Source organism: Gracilinanus agilis, chromosome 6 (assembly GCF_016433145.1).
Source record: "Gracilinanus agilis isolate LMUSP501 chromosome 6, AgileGrace, whole genome shotgun sequence".
In the NCBI taxonomy this organism is placed as follows: domain Eukaryota; kingdom Metazoa; phylum Chordata; class Mammalia; order Didelphimorphia; family Didelphidae; genus Gracilinanus; species Gracilinanus agilis.
The window spans coordinates 229,814,616-229,839,398 of NC_058135.1; the positions used below are offsets into that span (position 1 = coordinate 229,814,616).

General features: G+C 35.9%; 1 protein-coding gene across 1 annotated transcript in view; it reads right to left on the reverse strand.

Moving 5' to 3' along the window:
* The window catches only part of SYT9 (synaptotagmin 9), a 205,069-nt gene that overhangs the window by 148,198 nt on the left and 32,088 nt on the right, over positions 1-24,783 (reverse strand). Inside the window, exon 2 of the mRNA XM_044681803.1 lies at positions 8,482-8,830. Coding sequence (XP_044537738.1) covers positions 8,482-8,830 — 349 coding nt within the window. The remainder of the gene's footprint in view (positions 1-8,481; positions 8,831-24,783) is intronic.

The following is a 24,783-nucleotide window of genomic DNA, read 5'->3' on the forward strand; positions in this document are numbered from 1 at the left end:
CTTTCTTTCTTTCTTTCTTTCTTTCTTTCTTTCTTTCTTTCTTTCTTTCTTTCTTTCTTTCTTTCTTTCTTTCTTTCTTTCTTTCTTTCTTTCTTTCTTTCTTTCTTTCTTTCTTTCTTTCTTTCTTTTTCTTGGAAGTGTCAGAGGTCAAATTTGAACCCAGGACCTCTTGTTTCTAGAACTCTATCCACTGAACCACCTAGCTGCCCCCTACCATTAATTCTTAAAAATCTTTTGAAAAGTCTTTTGTCTTCAAACTAACCCACTTTAGGAACAAACTTATAAAGAGTTTTTAGAAACATTTATTTTAGGATTCGAGATGAATATTTCTAGAGAAACCAAAAAATAGGTTTATCTGATATGCTTACATCTAGAGCAAGGATTAGAACTTAAGTCCCCTGACTCCTGGCCAGGTACACTCTAAGTATACCATGTTGCTGCTAAATGTCATCAGCCTAGGGCTCATTCTCCTCCTGCCTGAAGTTTATCCCATGTAAGGAGCCTGCACATATTGAATCACAGGAAATATGCTCTAAGTACCATGGTTGAGAAAGTGAATTGCTACTGACCTACTTCAAGTCACTACCTCAGACACAGCCTAAGTGCTTTCATTTCCTGTCAGATAAACAGAAAGGACATTAGCCAGGAAGGTGAGCTTTTGGAAGGCATCTAAGGAGTTAGGGAGACAGGCTGTTTAATGATATTTACAAATCAAATATTTGCTAATGAAGTCTACTCTTTGGTTTCTAAGCTTGTTGTTCTGATTTTGATATCTTCCTGCAATTTCCAGGCCAGGCTGCTTTATATCCCACGGTTCTCCTTTCTTACCAAGAAGTCATCAGTGAGACTTAGGCAGTAAAGAGGCTTTATTCTCATATCCCCCTCGAGGAAAACAAAACACATTTTATTTATTTATTTTTTATGAGCTCTGAGCCTGGTATGGGTTGCTAAAAAAAGTCACCTTAGAGCTCTAAAAATGGGCATAATGAAATAGGACCACCAGAAAAAAACTGAAACTCATGTGAAATTTATCACAGAAGATGAAGTACTGGAATTCTATAGCAACAGGGCTTGCTTTGCATATCCCCAGATCAGCTAACGTGGAGGCACCCAAGCAGGAGATGACAAGGACCTGCTTCTCCTTGGTGCTCTTTCTATTGACAGAATAGCCAGAACAGGTTGCATCTTTAATCTACCAGACTAGGGCAGTCTCACTGTTTTTGGCAGGATCCAGGGGGTTGAAAATCCATTTTATCCACAGCAAGTAACGTCATTAATTGAGCTGGGTGGAAGGTAGGATCTCCTTTTAGGCCCTGTGAAGCAGGGTTGGAGTTTGGTCTGTTTTGTTTTCTCTTTTCAGGTCTAAGAATAGACACAGGTGTCCCAGGTACCCTGGTTTCTCGAGGCTTCCATGCTAGTCAGCTTGCAATATTCAGCCTGGAATCCTGCCTGCCTCCAAGGTTACAATGGCTTGGGTCTGCCTGAGACCAGAGACTCTGTTGCCTGAACCTCAAAATGAAACAGACCAACCAAACTAAAAACAAGCCCAAGCCTGTTTCTTGGGGACCCAGGGTCCAGAGAAAGCCCTCCTTAGTCGACGCAGGTATGGTGCTTGTGTACTGTGGCTGAACAAGACCTTCAGCTCCTTCCATGCCCCTACCCTTGCCACCAGAGAAAAAAGTGAGAGAGATTGCCCCAGTCTGGTAATTCATAGTATGCAGCATGTTCTGGCTACAGGGAATGGAAAGAGGCCACCCTATTTATGTAGAAGAGGAAGCCAAAGTGTTTTCTCCCAGAAGCAGGTCCTTGGCATTTCTCATGGTACCTTCCTGTTAGATGATCTGGGAATATACAAAGCAAAATCCGATTACATATGAAAAACTTCAAAAGTCACTCAGAGGGGAGAGCTGGGTGGCTCAGAAGATTGAGATCAAGATCCCAGGTCTAGAGATGGGAGGTCCTGGGTTCAAATCTGGTCTCAGACACTTCCTAGCTGTGTGATCTGGGCAAGTCATTTAATCCCCATTGCCTAGCCCTCACCACTCTTCTGCCTTGGAGCCAATACACAGTATTGCTAATAAGACAGAAGGTAGGGGTTATTAAAAAAAGTCACTCAGAGCTAGGGCAAAATGTATCCTCACGATCAGTGATATCCATGTGCAAGTAGATGTTGGATGGAATGAAGAAAACTATGCTGGAAAACACATCAAGAAATGCAAAGGGTCAGAAGTATGTAAGATACTCAGAGCCCTCAGACCTCTTCATCTCAAATGCTTGTTTTTTTCATGAAGAATGTCGTATAGTGCTGGATGTGGCAAGCAGGGACTAAAATCACTACATATAAAACTAACCATCTCAATAGATAGGAAATGAATTTTTATCTATAATTTCAGAATCAACTGACTTTGAATAGTCATATCATTGGTTTGAAGCAAAGATAAAAATCAATAATAAATTAGAAGAAAGGAGAAAATTGAGAAAAAAAACACACACATAAACATGTGTGATTACAACAGAACTAATCCAACTTGTTTAAGCAGTGGTCAACTAAGAAAAGAGAGAGGGAATGAACAAAAGCCAGGTTTCTTCTTTCATTTGAAAAACCCTTACCTTCTGTCTGAGTATCAATTCTAAGACAGAGTGGCAAAGGCTAGGCAATCAGGGTTAAGTGACTTGCCCGGGGTGACACAGCTAGAAAGTATATAATGATTTTTTTTCCTTTTTTTTTTTAAACCCTTACCTTCTGTCTTAGAATCAATACTGTGTATTGGTTCCAAGGCAGAAGAGCAGTAAGGGTAGGCAATGGCAGTTAAGTGACTTGCCCAGGGTCACAAAGCTAGGAAGTGTCTGAGACCAGTTTTGAACCCAGGACCTCCCGACTCTAGGTCTGGCTCTCAATCCACTGAGCTACCCAACTGCTCCTTATAATGATTTCTTAGAAAAGTTTGACTGATGTAAAGTTGTCACAAGAAGGCAGAAAGTTTTCAGAAACCATCAAAATTTGCAAAGCCTCCATATTTTTGTCAAGCATAGACCTCTCTTGGTCAAGGAGAATACTTTTACAACAAAATCTCATTTACAAAACATTTTAGAGGAGGATGAGAAAAGATTATAAGTAGTTTTATCTCACAAAATAACTCGAAAATGGGGAGAGGAAGATGAGTTTACAGAGAGCTCGGCATGCAATCTGGCTATCAAGGGGTGGGGAAACCTAGTAGCTTAAAGTTTAGGGTACAAGTCAGTGATATGATAAGCCATGACAGGGAAAGGTCAGTTGACCTGACTCAGATAGATAGCTTCCTCTATAAGTCAAAGAGGTCTGATTACAAGCCACTTCTTACCATTATATGTAGGATAAAATTAAAAGAGAAAATCAAGGGAAATTCTGTTGTATTACAAATTGTTACTAAGTGTAGGGCACACCAATGTTCCATGCTGGGAGTAACAAAAACACAATGTACCATTCTCAGATATGATTCTGTGATATTTTAGAATTTTTATTGTCAATTATAAGAAAGACACTGGTTTTCACATTATGAAAAGCTTTGTTAAGAGTGCTGGTGCAGAGGATGTGGATATGACGGCTCATTTTACCCTGAAATTGTGGCCAGCTTAAAGATTTTAACCTTTCTCTTTGTCACTCACACACACTAACCATAAGAAAGTGCAAGAAGTAGATGAAAAAAAAAAGAATAGATCTGCTGGCATTTCTGTTGTCATTGGCAATAATAGTGGCATGTTCCCATTCAAATTCCATCACCTCAGTAGCTAATATAGTAACTGAGGAACTAGTAATGGTACATAAGGAGATAAAATCAGGAAGGGAAACCTGACCTGACAAAACATAAAGAGGAAATCTTTGCTGCAGGAGATGATTTTGAAGATACTCAAGAGTTGATTTTCAAGATATTCCAGAGGGAGAGATTCTCAAAGGACAAAAGATCACAGAAGGTACTTAAAAAAACCAATTTCGCCCCCAATAATAACAACAAAAAAGACATTTAAAAATTTCAGCAACTCTGAAAATAGGCCCATATGCCTATATTTTCCTTTCTATAAAATCATTATATTATACATAATATAGGAATTTATTATATATTAAAATATCATTATATCATTTTATGATATCTTTGATTAAGGGTTATCCATGATAACATGAGAACACATATAGGTTTTCCCATGCAATTTGATACAGAAAACCACATTTTTGAGTCATTCAGTTAATTGAGAAATGTTGTGAGTATGTGAGATTCTGCTGTGTTTGTCCTTCATTAATTATACAAATATATTCCAGCCAGTAGAATAAAATGCAGCCTTAGGAGGGCATTTCCTTTAAGAATGTATCTCTCATGGATATGTTTAAAATTATAGACTATTCCATGACAAATAAGATCACAGACGGACGTGTGGCACAGTGGAAAAAAACAGCACTTGGAATTGCAGGGATCTGAGTTTGAATCTTGTCTTTGTCACCTGCTACCTTGAGTAAATTGCTTCACTTTCCTAAGCCTCAGTTTCATTATCTGTAAAATGAGTGGTTGGACTCAATGAAAAGGTATTGAAGTTCCCCACCCCCAGCTTTAAATCTATGATCCTATGAATTAACTTTAATTATTCATTGAATAACAAGGGCAGTATCAAACAGGGAGCTGTGACTGCCAGGGTCATGGTGAATGTTTTACAAAAAAAACTTCAAAGAAAAAAGTATCTCTCTAGCTACTGAGAGGTTTTACAGATATTCCTATTTAAGCACATGTAGAGATGTAAACAATGTTTTACATATAAACAATATAACAATATATAAAATGATATATGTATATGTAAACAATGTATTATATAGAGATCAATGTATTAAAGGGCTTCTAAAATCCTTTCCATATCTAAATCTACATGGTCCTATAGATGTTAGTAAGTGGATTCCATCAAGCTTCTGATCACTATGGAGCTTACTCAATGGAGGTATTATTATTCAAAAGAAACTAGTCTAGAAATTCATAGGCATGAGGTGGGGGAGATAGTTGGGGCAAGTGGATTTCAAGGGTATAATGCCAAGATTACCACTTGCACATGGTAGACAGCCTATCGTGTGGGTGTGTACGTATACATACATGTCATGTAAATGTAAATGCATACTATATACAGTTTGTATGTAGTGCTTGAAATAATTTGTTTGATCTGACTGCATACTGTTAAAAATTTATTTTTCTTTTCTTTTTTTTTTTCTCCCAGTGAAGTGGGGGCGGAAGGGAGAGAAAATAGAATTCTGTTAATTTTTAAAAATAGAGAGGTGGGGGAGGGGTGTGAGAGATGTGAAATATTTCAGACGCTTGCAAAAGAGATCAGTGTATGATTAGTTTAACTTAACTGTTTTACTTTGTTACGAGAGATATCTCTTGAAGTAGGGGCACTTTGTAAATGTATGAAATGGAAAAACAAAACATGTCAGTACGACTTTTTGAAAATAGAAGAACCAAGAGAAAGCTTCCAATATGGTGGGTGAATCGTCTTTGGAGAATTTCTGGGTAGTCTTGGATAAGAATTGTGCTAGATGAGAAGGCATGAAGGCATTGCAATGGGTACCAACGGAAGGACTGAAGAGATCAGAGAAGTATTTAAATGTTAAGTTTGGAGTTATGAACATTTTAATGTGTTCGACACTGAACAGTCATATATCAAAATGTAGATATTAAAATTAATGTACAAAAATGAAATACTATATTTTATAAAGTTTTATTAATAATAAACTAACATAAAAAACTAGAGTGAAAAGGTGCTAAACTAACTTCAGCAGTGCTCGTGAAGAAGAGAGAAGAAGGAGGAGGAGCTACAGAACTTATAAAACAATAATGTGACCACACAAACATGGAGGCACAGGAGAGATTAAAGGGAATTTGGGGAAATATTAAGGGACTTCTGGGGGATGAAGTCCAAAGGTTCAAAATCTCCATTTATACAAAATATCTACTCTATGCAAAATACACAGCTAGAGGAAAATCCAAAGATAATTCAAACACAGTCTGTGACCTCGTAGACAATAGGTAGCTATGAATGAGGGACTTGGAGTCTGAAAGACGTGAATCCAAATCTATCCTCAGACTCTTCTTAGCTATGTGACCCTGAGCAAGTCATTTAACCTCTGTCTGGCCCTATTTCCTTATCCATCAAACGAGGTTAATAATAGCACCTAATCCTTAGTGTTGTGGTGGTGATAATAAGAGGTGATATTTGAAAAGTGCAAAGTGCTTTGCAAAACTTAAAGTACTATATAAATTCTAGCTATTTTCATTTTTTTCTGGTAATCTAGTGAAGGAGATGTAACGCATTCAACAATGGATGCTAATATCTAATACATGTGAAATTATGCTACAACAACTATTATAATGAAAAAAATATAAGAACACATGATAGGTAACAAGTACTAGGTGATGTCTGTCTGAGAAAGAAACAATCATTTCTGACTTGAAAGAATGAGGGGAACCTTCCTGGAAGAGGCAGCACGTACATTAGATTTTGAAGGATGAATAGGATTTTAAGTGGTGAAGAATAAGATTAGGGAGGATGGAGGTGAAGATCAAGATTTTTCTTATGTAGGTAAAGGCATAAAATAAGTCACTGAAATGGGAAAATGAGATGTATACATAAGAAACACCAAGGTATTTGATTTGGCTGGAGCACAATGTATTTGGAAAGGCATAGTGTAAGGTAAAGATCAGGCTGTAGAAAGTCAGGTTTGTGGAGGGCTAGACATGTTGAACTATAGCCTTTGCCAAAATCAACACATCCAGTCTACCAGGAGGAATTGGGAATACAGCCTTCTGGTACTGTAACCTCCATACACCTAGAGGAAGAATTCCAGGCACCTTTTAAATAGGATAAGATTTCTCCTATTCTTAAATCACTTTTTAAAAATCTAAAGATGGTAATGATAAATGGCTTATATTTATAAAGCAAGGGAAATGTTTGAGCCATTTCTGAGACTTTTAATTACATATTTTTTTTAATAGTGAAATGTTGACTTCACTTTTTTAAACCATTCTCCCTGCTGATCACTAACAGTTTGTCTCAGCTACACAACAAAGGCATAATTACGTAGGTGTTAACTTATGCTTGTCACACCTCTTCTAGACATTTGACATAACAAGCAGACGCATTCCATTCACATGCTCTCTCATAGCTAGGATGCCAGTGTTTTAGCGAAAATGAGTTATGTTAGAAAGTTACTACTTGGAGAATATTTGGAGTCTTTGTGGAGAATTCTTGGGAGCCAAAGGTTTCTGGGTAATGTGTGAACCACAGGGAAGAAATCTAGCATTTTAGGGCCCAGAGATGACTCCTTTCAATGGGCAATGTCATGCAATTGCCATAATATTACCTGGAGTAGAAATCTTGTAATGATGTAGCCAAATCTTAACCAAAATCTCCCTTTCTGGACAAAGAAAGACTAGCCTAGGGAGAAAAGAATGTCTCCAACTCCTTTTTTTGAGTTTTAGACAGCTGCAATAATTTTATTCTTTGTCTGCTCTCATTCTTTTTTTGAGTTTTAGACAGCTGCAATAATTTTATTCTTTGTCTGCTCTCATTCTCTATCATTAAAATGGCCCTACATGGCTGACCTCATATAGCACACCGGTAATAGGTACATCTCTTAGCACACTGGTAGCTCTCATGGCCCAAATACAAACATAGTCCTTCAAAAGATCCTTGACCATCCTTCCTTGTAGTGCTCATAATATGTATATCCATGAGGATAATGACATCTTAAATATTAGCAATACATTGTTGAGAAGGAAAGGAAAAAAATACATTGTTGATGTTGAAGAAGGATTCTAAGACTTTGACAAGAGTCTTCAAACCAAAGTCATCATATGTGCCTTGTTATTTAATTACTTCACTATAAAATGGAGTACAGCAGGATACAGTGAAAACAATGTTGGGAAATAAGGTGTAGGATCAAAGAATGAAAGAAATCAAAAGCATATAAATATCTCGATCTTATATATCACAAATTTTTCCAGAAAAGTCACAAGACTGGTCATAGACAGCATCTAACACCGAAATGAATTTGCTGTGTCTTAAGACAAGGAATGACTAATTACAGATATAAGGTCATTTCAAAATTGGCTGTCTGTGTGCCTTCAGATCACCAAGTAGATAAAGCAAAGGTCAACTCTAAATAGCCAATTAGAATAAAGATAAAGATAAGATGACATTGTATATGATTTCAGCAGCTCTAGGGAAATCTCTTTAAAGGGAGTGTCAAGTGAAAAAAAAGAAGAAACTAACAAAAGATTCTAAATATTATTATTTCTTTAGAAAACATTCCTAAGGATAAATGATCCCTCTGACTATAGCTTAAGTCCTCTTTCCATTGTATCACTGCCCTTCTAATTCCTATGGATAACTTTTTCCCAGATCCCATACCCATCCCACCGGAGGATCCCAGTGGCCCCCAAAGGAAGACAGACAGACAACACAACTGACCGGGCAGATGGGGTGGGCTCCGTGACCTGCCGCTGCATGCGGGCTCCATGCACACAGTTCTCCTTATTCTCTGCTTGAGAAGCTAAGGGAATGTCAGGAGAGGTGTGGCTGATCTTCATGGCGGCATCTGGATAGGGCGAGGGCTGTTCCTGGTAGTCCTCACTGTATTCTGGGTCATTGGTCTCTGTTTCTGTATAATTCAAGGGCTCCTGGTTGTCTTTGCTTCCCGAGAACAGGCCTCTTTCTCTCCAAGGGATCCAGCAGAGCTTCCAGGACACAAATAGAGATACACTGAAGAGTGCCAACCCACAGGCTGTGACAACTAGAGACAGCAAACTCACTGAGATGTCTAAAAGGGAGGAAAACCGCAAGACCAGCATTAATGGAATATCTACTTCATTCATTGTTTCAACATGCATTTGTTATGCACCAACTCTATGCCAGGCTCTCTAGTCTCTCAGGATAGGGATGAAAAAACAAACAAAAATAAGCCCTGTCCTCAAGAAGCGTACATTCTTTTGGGAGAAATTATGTGCATGTATGTAAATAACAAAATATATATATAAAGAAAATGCAGAGTAACTTCCTGGGGTCTGGGTCGCGGACTAGCAATTGGGAGTATTTTTTAGGGAGCAGCAATTGATTTGAGCTTTATTCTGTAGAAATTACTCAACAGGAACTGTTGTTGAAAGCGTAATAATTATTGTTCCCAAGGAACAGTCCATAGAAGAATCAGGAAACTCATGGTGGCATGTGTTGCTTGACAACAAGATTAATATGCCCCATCTTCAGTTTCATTTATTTTTTTCTGAGAGATGAGAAAGCACATGAGTATATGGACCCATACTATAGGAGACACATCCATAAACAGGACATGGGCTATTTTTTTTTCTCAGCTCTATTGGATCTGGAGGTCTGGCCATTTTCCCCTCTGTTTATTTCATATTTCATGTTGCTACCAGATAGGCACCAGTAAAGCCCTTTGCCCAGGAGATAAAGGCTTATGGGAGGCAAGTGGGTTATGTAGTCTGCAGTACTGAGGAAGATGGGCAGATTTTCTAAATTCACTTAGTTCAGAAGCTAGCAATTCTCTCACTATTTCTCTAAGATGAAAAGAGGAATTGAGTCCATTGAAGAACAGTAATTCAGTCATTTACCCAGGTCAAGTGATCTAACAGTTTTGCCACCCTGCTGACCTATGACACTGATATAGAAGCTATGCTTAGGGAGGAATTAGTAAAAGAGCCGGCAGAGACTGGGTAAATTTCCTTATCTTTCCTCTGCTTAAAAGAGCAGAGAATTAAATTGAAATCTCTAGGGACGTCTGTGGCCTGAATGAGACCACAACGGTTAAGTTGTCAGTGTCCACAGCAGGACTTGGGTAGGATGAAGAAGAAGCAATCTGTCTAGTTTGGGATGCAGACCTGCATTGAGGAATATTCCCAGTACCCTTCCCTTCACCCACCACAGGGAGCACATGTTCTCCTTACCCTTACTTTTTTCTCTTCCAGTTAACCTGGCCTCACAAGGGGATCTTGATTAAAATCTTTGGCTAAAAACCTTGTGTAATTCAGCTTCTATGTGTGGGTTTGTTTCTTAAGTGTTCCAGTCAGTATGGCTGTATGATTCCAAGTCTTTTCCAAAGGCTGTTTCTATGGCATCCTGAGAAGAGAGCTGACTGATAAGCAGAATAGTTTCTATGTAATTTGTTGGCAAGATGCCTACTGGACATATGGGCTGGTGGAATGCATGCTGAATCTGAGATCTGATGACCTGAGTTTGAGGACTAGTATTATCCCTTACTAGCTATGTGATCTTAGCTAAGTGGTTTAACTGCTTTGGGCTTCATTTTGTAAAATGTAGTGGTTGGATAAGGTTACGTTAGGGTCCCTTTCAATTCTAAATCTGTGATCCCAGGACTGCAATTGTCTCACTATAGGTCTGCTTCACTTTGTTTGTCTAACCTTATTTTTTAATTCTTTTCTTATATCACCAGGACTCATCAGTAATAAGCTTATGTTTCTGATTTCTCCATCCCTCATAACCAGCTCTTTTCCTCTCCTATAGTTTGCTAATTTTCCTTCCCTCCTTTTCCAAACCTGACGATGCATCTGGAGAGATTCTCTTCTTCTCACCTGCCTCCTCCCTTCAAAAGGCCTTTCAGAATCATCACAGTGCTCATCTAACTGAGAAAAATCTTTCCCTGACAATTCCCTACAACCTGATGCTGGCATTTAAGGGACAGAGAGATAGTGAAGAAGCAAGATTCTATGCCTGGAAAACCACATGAATAGGAGTCAGAATGACAGGTCTTTTCTTTTGCCCTCATCCAGCTGGGGCCTGCAGGTTTGCATGAGTCTCTTGTGGGTCATGCCAAGAGGACCCTGTGTTAGAGATTCTGGTCCTTCTATTTAAGAAATGTCAATTCTGCTCTCTAACAACTCAACAAAGCTGGAAGATCCTCATGACCTATTTCCTAAGTGATGTTCTCTGAAGATTAGACTAAGGACTGAGTAGAGAAGTTATATTTGACCAAACCAGGAAGATAATTTTTTTTCTTCTCTTGTTATCCTTTACTTCTCTCTCTAATGGCTTTTTTTGAGCCTTTGCCCTGAAGAGTATAACGTATCTCACGCATTGAGAGTTTATTTATCCATCAATCTCAACTCCTCAGAAAACTGCATAAAACCACATAGGCAACAAAGAAAAATATCTCAGCAGTTAAAGTATATATATTAAAATCCACAAAACAAAACACACTGCAATTTAACTCATTGGAGAGTACTTTAGAGCTCATTTAATGCCAGTTGCCCACTAGTTTACAAACAATTCTAATAGGACGGTTTTACCCAATTTCCCTGGCTACTGCTCATTATACAAAGTACCAAATTAGAAATTAAGATGGAAGTGAGAGAATCACGTTCTGCAGAGTCACTGACTTTAAGAAGTGAAAAATGATAAACCAGCAGGGAAGGAGTCTTCAGGAAAATAGGAATAAAACAAAAAAAAGCAATCACCTAAGTTTATTTTATGTAGAGCTAATATTTTCATACATTTATGAGCATTCCTATACTGTAACTGATAATTCATAATAATAACACAATGGTCATGTTAGCTTTTGTTTGGAATCTTAACAAGTCAAGGAAATATGAGATACATTTAAAGAAAGATTTCTATCTTAAAGGATTCAATTTTTTTAAAATAGCACTTAAAAGGATTCCTTTATGTGAACCAACTTATCCTTAATAGTGCCAAATCAATGAGGTGCTACTGTTTTTACCCGCAAAGTAACCATCTTGGACTCCTAGAATCTAGAAATGGTCATTTTGGGTTAACGGGTGGAATCTAGGTTCCTGAGTATTACTCCTCAGGGCTGACTCCAAATATCATAAAGTTGGGAAGTGAGCTGAAGTATAGACACTGGCAAAGAAATATCTAGGAACTAGTCACTCTCTCCTCTCAAAAGTGGATTGGAGGGAAGAGTCTCCTGATTTTGATCTCATTTTCTTCCTGTTTATTATTTCTCAGATTTAGGAGGAGAAAGTGAGCAGTTCAGGTATGTATCTTGTGGTGAGGATTGTGAACCTTGGATGAAAGGAAACACTTGTTATGCTCTCAAACCTAAGTCTTAATGATATCTTATGAACTTTGCCAGATGTCCTTGAGATATGTGTGTATACATATACACATATGTTCCCTATATATAACTAAATGACATATAATTATATAGAAGTAATGCATACATAATATTGTGTTCATATATATCATAATGAAATTATGTAAACCATGTATTCATATATAATCACAAATAATCATAATGAAATGTAAAACAATGTATACATAATACATAATTATGTGTAATCATATATTTATAACTAAATATGTTTATAATTATGCTTCTACATCAATTTATTTATTTATATATCATATATGCAGACATCAAATTATACACAGGTAGGATTGGAAAGGAAATCATTTAATTAAATCCAATATATTCACAGTAGCAAGGATCTAAAGGAAAAACAAAAAAAATCCTTGCCTTCCAGAACCTAATATTCTGTTTGGGATTGGGATTATTGTTGTTCAGTCATGTCTGACTCCTGGTAATCTCATTTGGGGTTTTCTTGACAAAGATACTGGAATAGTTTGTATTTCCTTCTTCTGCTCATTTTCCAGATGAGGAAACTGAGACCCACACAGTTAAGTGATTGGTCCAGGCTCACACAAGTATTAAATGTTTGAGACCAGATTTGAATTAATTTAAGAAAATGAGTCTTCCTTCCTTCAGGCTCAGCACCCTATCCACTGCTTTATCTTGCTTCTCTGGCATGAGGAATTCAACATAGCTATATAGACATAAAGTATTTAGAAAGTAATAAGAGGCCAATACAAGAAGTAGTGCACAGTAGTAACTAAATTACTTAAGGCTTCACGTAGGAGGTGGCACACTACTGTGCTTTCTAGGAAGAAGGGTAGAATCAAAGAGGGAACCTAATCCAGACATGGGGTGGGGGGTGGAGGACACCAATGCAAAGGCACAGAAGTGAGAGGTGGACTGCCATGTAAAGGAAACATCTTATTAGCCACCTACAATTTCCATTAGTGACTCCAAACAGGTTCATGTTGGCATGGTGGTAGATGGCTCCTCTTTGACCTCTAGGCATTCATTCTCCTGACTGACTAACAGCATTTCACATGTATATACAGCTTTACAGATAGAAGGTGCTTTATGTATATCGCTTTTTGTACCATCACAACAATCCTATGAAGGAGCTAGTGAAATAATCATTAGGTTTAATTAGAATGAATGGGCATGTTGAAGTACCAAGGATTAGTGAGCATTACCACTGAACCTACCGTGTTTACCTGGCTCAGTGCTTTAATACTGGTGTAAACACAGCACTCTGCTGGGCCTGGTCTAAATATCGGTTTCCTAATACACTCCACAAGGCCATGGGCTTGTAGCTGCAGAATCTTGATGATGAGTATTGATTTCTTTAAAAAAAAAAAGAATAAGGAAAGGCAGCCCACAGATCCTTTTGCCAGTATGCTGCCCAGAGCATATGAATCTAGGTCTAGCCATTATTTACTTTGCCTAATGTCAGCATTTGGAGAGCGCCTAAGACAACACCTTTTCAGGGAAGGGATTCTATAACCAAATTGTGACAATAATTAACCACCTGCCTCAATGGATACTGAGAAAAGTAATTTACTTGAGGTTGTACATTGGCTGCTGAAAGATCTGTGATTTATTTATAGCCCTCAATGCCTAATCCTTTGCTAACCATGTTACTTCTGCTGCATACCCATGGTGCCCTAGCTAGGAAGATATTTGGAAACAATGCAGCTGAAAGTGATGGATTTGGACAAGAGATCAAAAAGAGGTGACCTCAGAATTATTGAGCTTTAGGAAAATGCCACAGAAGACAAAAGTATGATTACTATATTTCCAAGAAATGTTTAAGAAACAAAGTGCCATTGGTAATAGAAAGCATCTACAGAATGATAAAGTACAATGATTATTATTTCCATTTCATAGGTGGAGAAAGTATAAGTTACAGAAAATGGGTGATTTGCTGATGGTCACCTAGCTATAAGCCAGGTTTGGAACAGACGTCTCCTGACTCTAAATCCAAAGCTTTCTCTTTTGGAAGATACTATACTTTTTATCAGAGTTTCATATGAAAACTAGGAATGATTAGAGAAAGTCATAGAGCTTGAATTGGAAGGTCAACTCCCTCATTTTACAAAAGGGGAAACAGGAGATAAGGAGGTTAAGTAAATTGTCTGAGGTCATATAGATAATAAACATCAGAAGCAAAATTTGCTTTCATCTTCTGACTGATATCAAAACTAGAGGTTTTTCTTTCCACTATAAATCTGACATATGTAAAATTATGAAGCATGAGCCATGACCCCAGAATCAGTTTTCCAGCAAATATAAGTATATTATTTGAAAGGAAGAGATGAAAAAATTTTAAATTCAACAATTTCAGAGAATTGAGAGAAAAAAAAAATAAAAGTTTAAAAGTGTACAAGAGCTTTCAGAACTGAAGCAACAAGTTTTTAGTATAATATAGGAATCTAGGTGGTGCAAGGGGTATGGTGAATCTAGAGCCAAGAAAATACGAGTTCAAATCCTGCCATATGAACCCAGACAAGTCACTTCATTTCAGCCCAAGTTTCCACCTCTATAAAATGGAGACAATAATACCTCCAGGGCTATTGTGAAGAAAGAACGCATTTACAATGCTTTGCATATCATAAAGTGTCATATACATCTTATTATTTAAGTGGAGATTAACTAGTTGGTATCTTTAGTCCTCTATTAAAGTCTTAAGTGGTGCATCATATTTTTGTGGATGTGTGTGCTCGGCTTCAGAATATCTCTGTAAGCAGAAGGAAACCTCTGTAGGCCTAACCATGTTAGAAAGGCTATCCAGTTGTGCACTAATCCATCCAAGTTCAACAAAACTACTAAAAACCTGGCCATACCATAATGAAAATGTCAGTCACAACAACTCATGAAATAATTTATCAAGATGAAGAGAGGATAGTTCAGGATGTACTCACACTGGAGAAATCAGCTATTTTGAATGATCTAAATGGCTCTTGCTCCATGATATTGCACTAGTTAAATTACTTAAAAGTAACAGGAAGGATTTCAGATAAACAAAGCAAAAAAAGTGAATATGGGAAGGATTGACAATAATTCTGAAGAAAAATCTCTATAGAGAGATAATATACAGATTTAGAAACTTATAGGATTGATGGGAAAAATATAGTTGTTCCTTGGTTAAGTTTGGTTTAATAATATAAATGTCAAAACAGTAAAGTTTATATCCTGTTATGACTAATGGAAAAAATGAATAAAGGCAGAAGTCAAATAAAACCACTATAATGAAAAGCATAAACAGACCAGACTACATGATAAAAACAAAAACAGTAATAATAAATTTAAATGTAGAATTTTACAGTGTATTTTCTATAGGAAACATTTAGTCTAGAATAATCTACAGAGAAATAAATGGAAAGATTGGATCAAAACAAATTATGCTGTCTCTATCTCAAGAACATTGGGAGTTGCACTGATAATTTCTGACGAAAATGAAATTCATTCCTGAAAACATTAAAAGAAATAAACAGGGCAGTTATAATATGCTTTAAGGTATCATTCAAAATGAAAGTCTATTAACTTAAAATATGCATGTGACAAATTATATAGTAGTTGAATTTATAGACAAAAAGTTCATAGATTTCACAGAAAATAAAATAATTGATAATGAGTAAGAACTTTTAATATTCTAGGATAAGAAAATAATACCAAGGATAAAAAATAAGCCATAATCTTGAACACTATTGAACAAATGTGTTTAATAGATTTAATTGTGTATATATATGCATATATATCTTTAAGGTTTGCAATATATTTTGCATATTTTATCTACTTTGATCTTCCCACAAACCGTGGAAGGTGGGTACTAATATTATCCTCATTTTGCAGATGAAGGAAGAGTTTCAGAAAGGTTAAATGACTTGCCCAGGGTCACAAAGTTTGTTAGTGTTGGAGGTAGGATTCAAGCTCATGCCTTCCAAGTCTAGCACTCTATGTACAATTCTGCCTATATTCTTTTTTTTTAACCCTTAACTTCTGTGTATTGGCTCCTAGGTGGAAGAGTGCTAAGGGTGGGCAATGGGGGTCAAGTGACTTGCCCAGAGTCACACAGATGAGAAGTGTCTGAGGCCAGATTTGAACATAGGACCTCCCATCTCTAGGCCTGGCTCTCAATCCATTGAGCTACTTAGCTGCCCCTCTGCCTATATTCTTAAATAAAGAATATATATTTCCTCCAAACAGCACATAATGTACATAGTCATTCAATTATTATTCAAGAAGAGCCCATATATAAATTTGAAAGACAAATCTTTTATGCTACATTTAAAAACTATAACAAGTAAAACTAGAATTATATAATGATAACACAAGAAAAATGGTCTAGATCAGTGGTTTCCAAACTTTTTTGGCCTACCGCCCCCTTTCCAGAAAAAAATATTACTTAGCCCCCTGGAAATTAATTTTTAAAAAATTTTAATAGCAATTAATAGGAAAGATAAATGCACCTGTGGTCATCACCGCCTGCTGGATCGCTGTAGCACCCACTTTGGGAATCGCTGGTCTAGATGAATGAAGACACCATAAAACCAGTAACAGATTACATTAAAGATAATGATAACATAGATACTATACAATGGATAAAATGTTAGATCTGCAGACAGGAAAATCTGAATTCAGTTCTAGCCTCAGACATTTAGCTGTGTAATCCTGGGCAAGTCACTTAACCTCAGTTTGCCTTGGGCTCATCATCTGTAAAATGAGAGTGATAATAGCACCTACCTCCCAGAGTTGTTTTGAAAATTAAACAAGATAATAATTTGGGAAGCACTCAATTCAGTGTCTGATACAAAATAAACACTATATAAATGTTGGGCATTATTAGCTCCTATTATGTTTTAATCTGTGGAACACAACTAAGGCAGTATTTAGAGGTAAATTCATATTGCCAGGTGATTATATTTATTATAAGAGAAAGACAGCATTAATGGGTTTCAGTCTATATTTAAAGAGAGGAAAATAAAAGTACAATAGAAGAAAAGAGAAATCATCACCATTAAGGCAAGGAGTAATCAAATAAAAAGACAATTACAGTTACAATTTACTAATTATTAATTATGTTTGTTTAAAATAAATAAAATTGACAAACCATGTATAAACAGTCAAAAGACGAGTGAAAGAAACACAACCAAGACTAGAAACAAGAAAGAGATTATGATGAAACCAAAGTATTTACAAAAATAGTAAAGAAATCTTTATATCATTAAATTTGAGAACTTATATGAAATAGATGAATATCTCCAAAAATACAAAACTTGAAACATGTTCAACTGAACCCAGATAATTTAAGTATGTTAATTCTCTCTCAGAAGAGAAATTAAGCAGGCAATTACTGCATTGGCTCTCTTCTTCCTTTCCTAAATGCCCTAGGACCATCTGGATTCATGAATGAAAAATTTTCCAAATCTTTTAAGTATTTCCTTTGAGATACTTTTAAGCATAGAGAAAGATGACATTCTACTTAATTCTTTCTATGAGGCAAATATTGCTTTAATCTTTAAACTTGTAAAAGGTAAGACTGAAAAAAAATGGATACTGGCAAGAAAAAATAAATCTAATATTAGGAAATATGTTAAAATAGCAATGAATCAAAATTATTCATCCAATATATAAGACTGTAGGTACCAGAACATAATAGATAAAGGGATATCTTTGGAAACAGAAAGAACTCTGGCTTCATGTTCTCCTCTGAAACGTATCAGCTATGTGATCCTTAGCAAGTCACTTTACCTCTCAGTGCTGGCAACTCACTGACTGAAAGTTTCAAAGGAGGGAGTTCTATATATCAATAAAATCATAGCTCTCATCCCTATTTTAATTCAAGTCCAAATCAGATTTAAAATAATAAATGTAAAATATCATACCAATAAAGCCTATATGATTAAATAAGTGCAGAAGACACCTGTCTGATAAAGTGCATTTATTCATGTTTAGGAAACATTAAAAAGCATGAGGATAGAAGGAACTTTTCTTAATATGATTGAAAAGTACTTCTTTGGAAACAATTACTTTCCACATATATAATGAAAAAAAATTAGGGGCATTCTCCTTAAAAGCAAGTATAAAGTAGTTCAATAGCTGTTCAGACTTTTGTCTTACATAGCCTTTGAAATGTTAGCAATCCTGAGAAGACATGAAAAATAAAGTAATAAACCCTGGCAACAGTAGGTTTAAAATACTTTTATGTGTGGATAACATGAATGTATATCTAGGAATTCCAAGAGATCAAACAACAATATTAAGATAATAAATGCCTTTAGGAAGTGTAAAATAAAAGCATAAAATATCTATCATCAAATGAAAAAGATGAATAGCATTGACAAAATTGACAAAATTTATAAACTATTTGGTCATTAGTTTATAGACACACATGAATAACCTTTCAAAGTACATGTTTTAAAAAACCCCAACAGTAATTAAGGAAGTACTGACCTAATGGATAGGGATCTATCTCTCCTATGCATGGCCAGAAAAGGAATATTTTAGGCCAAATTGATGGCATTTCTCAAATGAATTCATAGATACATTGTGCTACCAACAAAAATACCAATGGATGTCCAAGTGAGATAAAGTTTTATGTATGTGAAACAAATAGACAAAAATGTCAAAAGGAACTTCCTCCTCTACTTCAATAGATCCATGATCTCATCAGTATGCACATTTCCTCTACTGTAACATCTATGCCTTCATATTCTGTTCCAAATTTATTCATTCCATTTCATAAGTTTTCTATAGAAGATTTGTCCAATGTGTAGTTTATTTGATATTTTATGGATAAATATGGATATTTAATAATGTTTTATGGATATGGCATTTTTATTTATGGTCTACCTATTAATTACTTATACTTAATATCTGATTGGCTATGTCTTTTTCTAGTCATGCTTATTGCTTTTGATATCTTTTTGTAATCATTAATGATAAAGTTATTGTGTCATGGGATTCTGGTGTTTTGAAGGCTTTTGTGGCAGAGAGTAATGGAAATCACTGCACAATTTCTTAAGCTTAGCTCATCCCCTATTATTTAATTCTGTGAGAATAATGAATTAATAAAGCATTAATTAAGCACTTACTATGAGTAAAGCACTATGCCAAACACCAGAGATATGAACAGAAAAGCTAGATAGTTCATCATCCATCCTCAGCTATTGGCCAAGATAACAATCAACTAACTCAGAAGACATCCTATGCCATTATAGTAAATAATTTGTGCAATGTGGGCTTTTCATCCACTTGGATGTTTGTCTGCAGAATGATACTCTTTTCTCTTTTGAGTGGCCATGAATCTCATTTTGGTGCCTGTTGTGTTCCAGAGCTCAATGGAATGAGTACAATGTCACCTGCAAAGAGGAATGTCCCAAATTTTATAGCTTCAAATTCTTTGCTTTTTCCTCTGAACCATGCTACAGAACTATTATAATTACACACACATCATCTTTCTTATATTTACCTTTATTCTAATTTGGTGTTAATTTTTGCCTCTGCTCTAAACAGTTGATAATATGGATGCACACAGACGGCTGATTTGTGGAGTGATTCCAATCAGTAAACAGCAATTTCTTATTAGTTAAGCGAGTCATTTTCATTTTTTGTGATGTTGGTTGGTTTTGCCAAATTTTCTGACTCTTTTATTGAATAAAATATCCATGATATACTGTCACAAGGATTCTTAGTATTCTACAATTCTGTAGTTTTCATTGTTTAATCCTGAACTTTACTTTCCAATTTTAACAAAAATTGTATACATTTGAGCCACTGAAATAACTCAATATCAAGGTAGAGTTGAATTGTTTTAAACAATCTTTTCAACTTGTTATAGAATAGATTTACTTTTTATTTCTGAATGGTCCATCTCTACCCTCTCTAAATCCATAGTATAAATATTGTCCTAAGATGTTGGCACACAAATTTCAGTAACTACTCAGTGACATTTTTCCTTATGCTCATCATGACTAGTATAAGGTGAGGACACCAACATATTTCACAAAAGATTCTTGTTGTCTTTGGACACATGATGAAACTCATGGGGTCAACTCATTTATCTGTCATCCTGGGAACTGTCCTTCCATTTAGCTGCAACCTCTTTACTTAACAGCTTGTGGGTTTAGTTCTTTGAGTAGTATATAGTGTCAAAAAGTCTTAAGTATAGTTTTAGACTATTAAGGCTAATAAGCTCCTACAGCTTAAAATTGCAGTAAGACTTTTGGAACAACCTGTATATCATTTTATGGGTAACTCAACACTGATCCCATGTAGAGTATCAAGAGTAAAATTAACATTTGGGAATAGTCTATAAACTATGTGATTTTTAGGTGTTCCCTATCCTAATTTCTACTACTCTGCAACCGTGGAAACTTAAGACAACAAGATGAGAGTCATAAATAAGCAAAAAAAACCACCTTATAGCTTAAACCTCACAATAACCAGAAAGCCCATGTCTTTGTAGCTAAACTATTGGTGATGTGCTTTTGCATCCTTAGCCAGAATGGTTCTAATATAGCATATAGAGTATGTTTTGGAAACCAGACTCAAATCTTCCATTCCTGATAGACTCTGCTTGCATCTAACTGATATCTTGTTCTAGAATCCAGTGTTACTTTTACAAAAGAAAAGCCATCATGGTAAGATTATGATTGAGGCAAGCAGAATTGGCAGGGAGCTCTTAACTTGCCTCAGAATATATTGAAAGGTTTCAAAATATATTGAAAGTAGTAACTATGAAAAATGTATGGAACTAGATTAAAATAAATAGATCAATACAACAGAGTAGAGAAACAAAAAAATATAACCAAATTCCTATAAAAGATCAATGCTTGATAAACCTATAATCATAAAACATTGTAGCAGGGGGTGGGGTATAGATAGAATCATTATTAAATAAAAATGGTGGGAACACTGGATAGAAATGTGAAGAAAAATAGGTTTATATGAATGCCCCACACTGTACAGTAAACTCCATTTCAATCAATAATTTAATATTTTTAAAAAATAATTTAAAATGAAGAGAAAAATATTCTAAGAAACTATATCTCAGCTGTGGAGAAGAGAAAACTTTATATATATATATATATATATATATATATAATAAATAAATGGAAAAAATCATTGAGCACAAAAATGATGAATCTGATTTATAAATAAACAGAAAAGTTTTTTATAGGTCAAAAATAATATTACTAAAAGAAAAAGAAAGGAAATGAATGGGAGAAAATATTTGTGATACATACATCTGTTGGAAACATCGTATCAGAATTTACAAGGAACAGAAAGAAATTTTGGGAGTGATATTCATTTCCTACAGGAGAGGTAATCAAAGACTAAAAGAACTTGGCGTTATATAACTTCAAAGTTGACAGGAGTCATACAGAACATCTAGTCCTGAAAAAAACAATACCTTCTACAACATACCTGACAAATGGACATCTCTCCTTTGCTTAAAGACATCTAATAGAGAATAACTCCTTCCTTCTGGAGGCAGCCTATTCCAACTTTGGGCAGCTCTGATTGTTAGGAATTTGTTCCTTACGTCAGTCTCAAATGTGTTTTGTTATAATTTCCATCCCTTGTTTCTAATTCTACCCTCTGGGACAAAACAAGATATCTTTTGTGTAATAATTCTTTATATATTTATATTATTCAGGCTAAGGATTTCTAGTTCTACCAATAGATACTCATATACCATAAACCAAGCCTTTTACCTTCTTATTTACCTTCAACCAGATACTTTCCAGTTTAATCAATGGCTTTTGTGAAATATGCTACCTAGAACTGACCACAATACTTTAAATGTGCTCTGACTGGGGCAAAATATAGAGACAATAATAACATTTATATAGTGCTTATTTTGTTCCAAGGATGGTGCTAAGTGCTTTATAATTATTATCTCATTTGACCCTTACAACTCAGGGTAGATGCTCTTTTTATTCCCATTTTACAGATAAAACTGGGGCAAATAGAGGTGAAGCGGCTTGTCCAGGGTCACACAGATAGGAAAATGTTGAGCTTGGATTTCAACTTAGGTCTTCCTGATTCCAGGCCTGGTATTCTATCCACTGTGCTACCCAGCTATCGATTATCTCCTTATTTCTGAACATGATCTCTCTCTTAAAATAGTTTAAGATCGTACCAGCTCTTAAAGGAAGAAATACAAATACTTTGTAAGCAATGGAAAAGTTGATTTCTAAACTCTATCAAACTCCCCAAAAATGAAAGGAAAATATCTGGAAAAAACTTTATGATATCACCTTATACATTTCAAATGGGACAAGCACTGCATCATATTGAGATAGTAAGCTGAAGAGGCTTTTTGGAGGACAGTATGGCAATGGCTAGTAAGGGTAACAAAAGAAAAAAAAGTGATTCAATTGCTGGTACCATTGACTAAGGGAATCTAGTTCTTTAATTTAGTAGATAAACTCTAGGGAATTGGAGAGGACATAGGGGCGAAGTGAATTGCCCAAGGTCACGTAGATTGTGCATCGGCCTCAGATGTTGAATTTCTCATCTTTCATTGGAACATTATGACAACTCTATGAAATTCAGAGGTAGAAGGAGCTTTAGAGTTCTTATCTAGCTCCCTCATTGTGCAAATTAAGAAACTGAGGGAAAGTGATATTAAGGAACTTGTACATAATAAATCAGTATCAGAAGTGAGATAGATATAAACACAGTTCTGTCATATTCTACCCCAGCATGTTAGGCATTATACCATATTGGCTAGCTCAACTGATTAAAAGCATTATTTTTTTTAAAAGAAAGATACTATTCATAGTTGATTTATTGGTGGTGCTGTGGATAAAGTACTGGGCCTGGACTCAAGAAGACTCATCTTCCTGAGTTCAAATCTGGCCTCAGACACTTACTGGCCATGTGAGCCTGGGCAAGTCATTTAACTCTGTTTGCCTCAGTTTCCTCATCTGTAACATGAGCTGGAGAAAGGAAAGGCAAACCACTCCAATATCTTTGTCAAGAAAACCCTAAATGGGGTCAGGAAGAGTTTGAAATGATCGAAAATGACCCAACAATAACATAAATGATGAAAAATTGGAAGCAAGCCATATCAGACATTCAACAATAATTTCTAATGATTGTGAAATTGCTGAAAAAAACTAATAATTTATCAATGTAAATACAAGCCTTTGACTTGACTACAGATAGAATACAAGAAACTGTAGGTTGAGCAACTGTGCTGCTTAAAATTCAAAACAGCTGTGAAAATTCAAAAATACTGTTTGTGGGAACTAAAAGCTTTAAGGCTGTCAAGAGTATTTAATTTTTTTGAATATTTAATTTTAAAATAAAAATAGTATTGATAAGATAAATGCTAGGGCAACTAGGTGGCTCAGTAGTTAGAAAACGAAGCCTGCAATTGGGAGACCCTGGGTTCAAATCAGGCCTCAGATATTTTTTATCTGTGTGACCCTTGGAAAATCACTTAACTCCAATTTGCCTAGCCCTTGCCCTTCCCTCTTAGAGTTGTTACTAGGTCATAAAGTAGGAATTTAATAAAAAAATTTTAAATCTCAATCTAGAATTTAAAATTTTCTATGAAGGTTAGATTATCATCCACTGTATTACTTGCAACTTGGACCATTATCCACAAAGTACATTTTATTCTTAATAAGAACTTGCTAGCAGAGTCAATTTCAGTCCATGGTCACTTTAGTAATAATAAGTAGCTTTTGACTTCTAGCTGGAAATAGGTTAATTAAAGAACTCCAATAGAGACAGTGTGGTATAGTGGATGGAGTGCTGGCCTTTGAGTCAGAAAGGTGCAGGTTTTAATCCTTCCTCTAACACATACCAACCAAGAGACCAGTGGAAAGTCACTTAAATCCTCAGTGCCCCAGACAACTTTCTAAGAGTAGTTATAGATAAGTTGCCGATTGGTATTCATACAGGGATTCTTAACACAAAGAATTCCCCATACTAATGAAATTATGGGTCTGCCTCCTTTCCTGTCTCCAAAGCAGAAAAAAACATCTAACTATGACATTTCCATTTTGCTTTCTACAAGAGTTTTCAAATATGGTCCACAGTATATGTTGACACCTCCTCTTATGCCACAGACATGTTGCTATAAGATTTAACTTACAAACTGACTGCATATTTATATAACAGTCACATGAGAAGGAAAGCAGACAAGTGAGAAGCTATAATGTCATTCTATAACTGTAATTTGGTAGGAATTTTTGACTGCAGTTTGTCGAGTTCTAGAAAGCAGTTTTGCAGACATCAGACTGTGATGCAACACAAAAGGATTTTATTGCATGACAAAGGATGGACTTGTTCACAATATAATGGTAAGAAGTAGCTAGGGATGGATGCTGGCACAGCCCTACTCTTGATTTCTAGATACAGGGACTTTCTGCTAAGGGACTGTGGAGAATCCTCAGAATGTTTGTTGCCGCATCCTCAAGCAGGGAGGGGCTTCCTCTATAATAAAACCCACAGACTTGGGCCACCAGGGCACTTCCTGGGTACTGGCAAGTGACCATAGCTATTTTAACTGGCTTGGAGCTTTAAGTAGGATTACTTTCACTCAGGGATAATTCAGTTGAAGGGCAAGGGGGACAGTAGCACAGAAGACAACCTGACCACAGGTGAAGTGGTGCCAGGAAAGGGAGCAG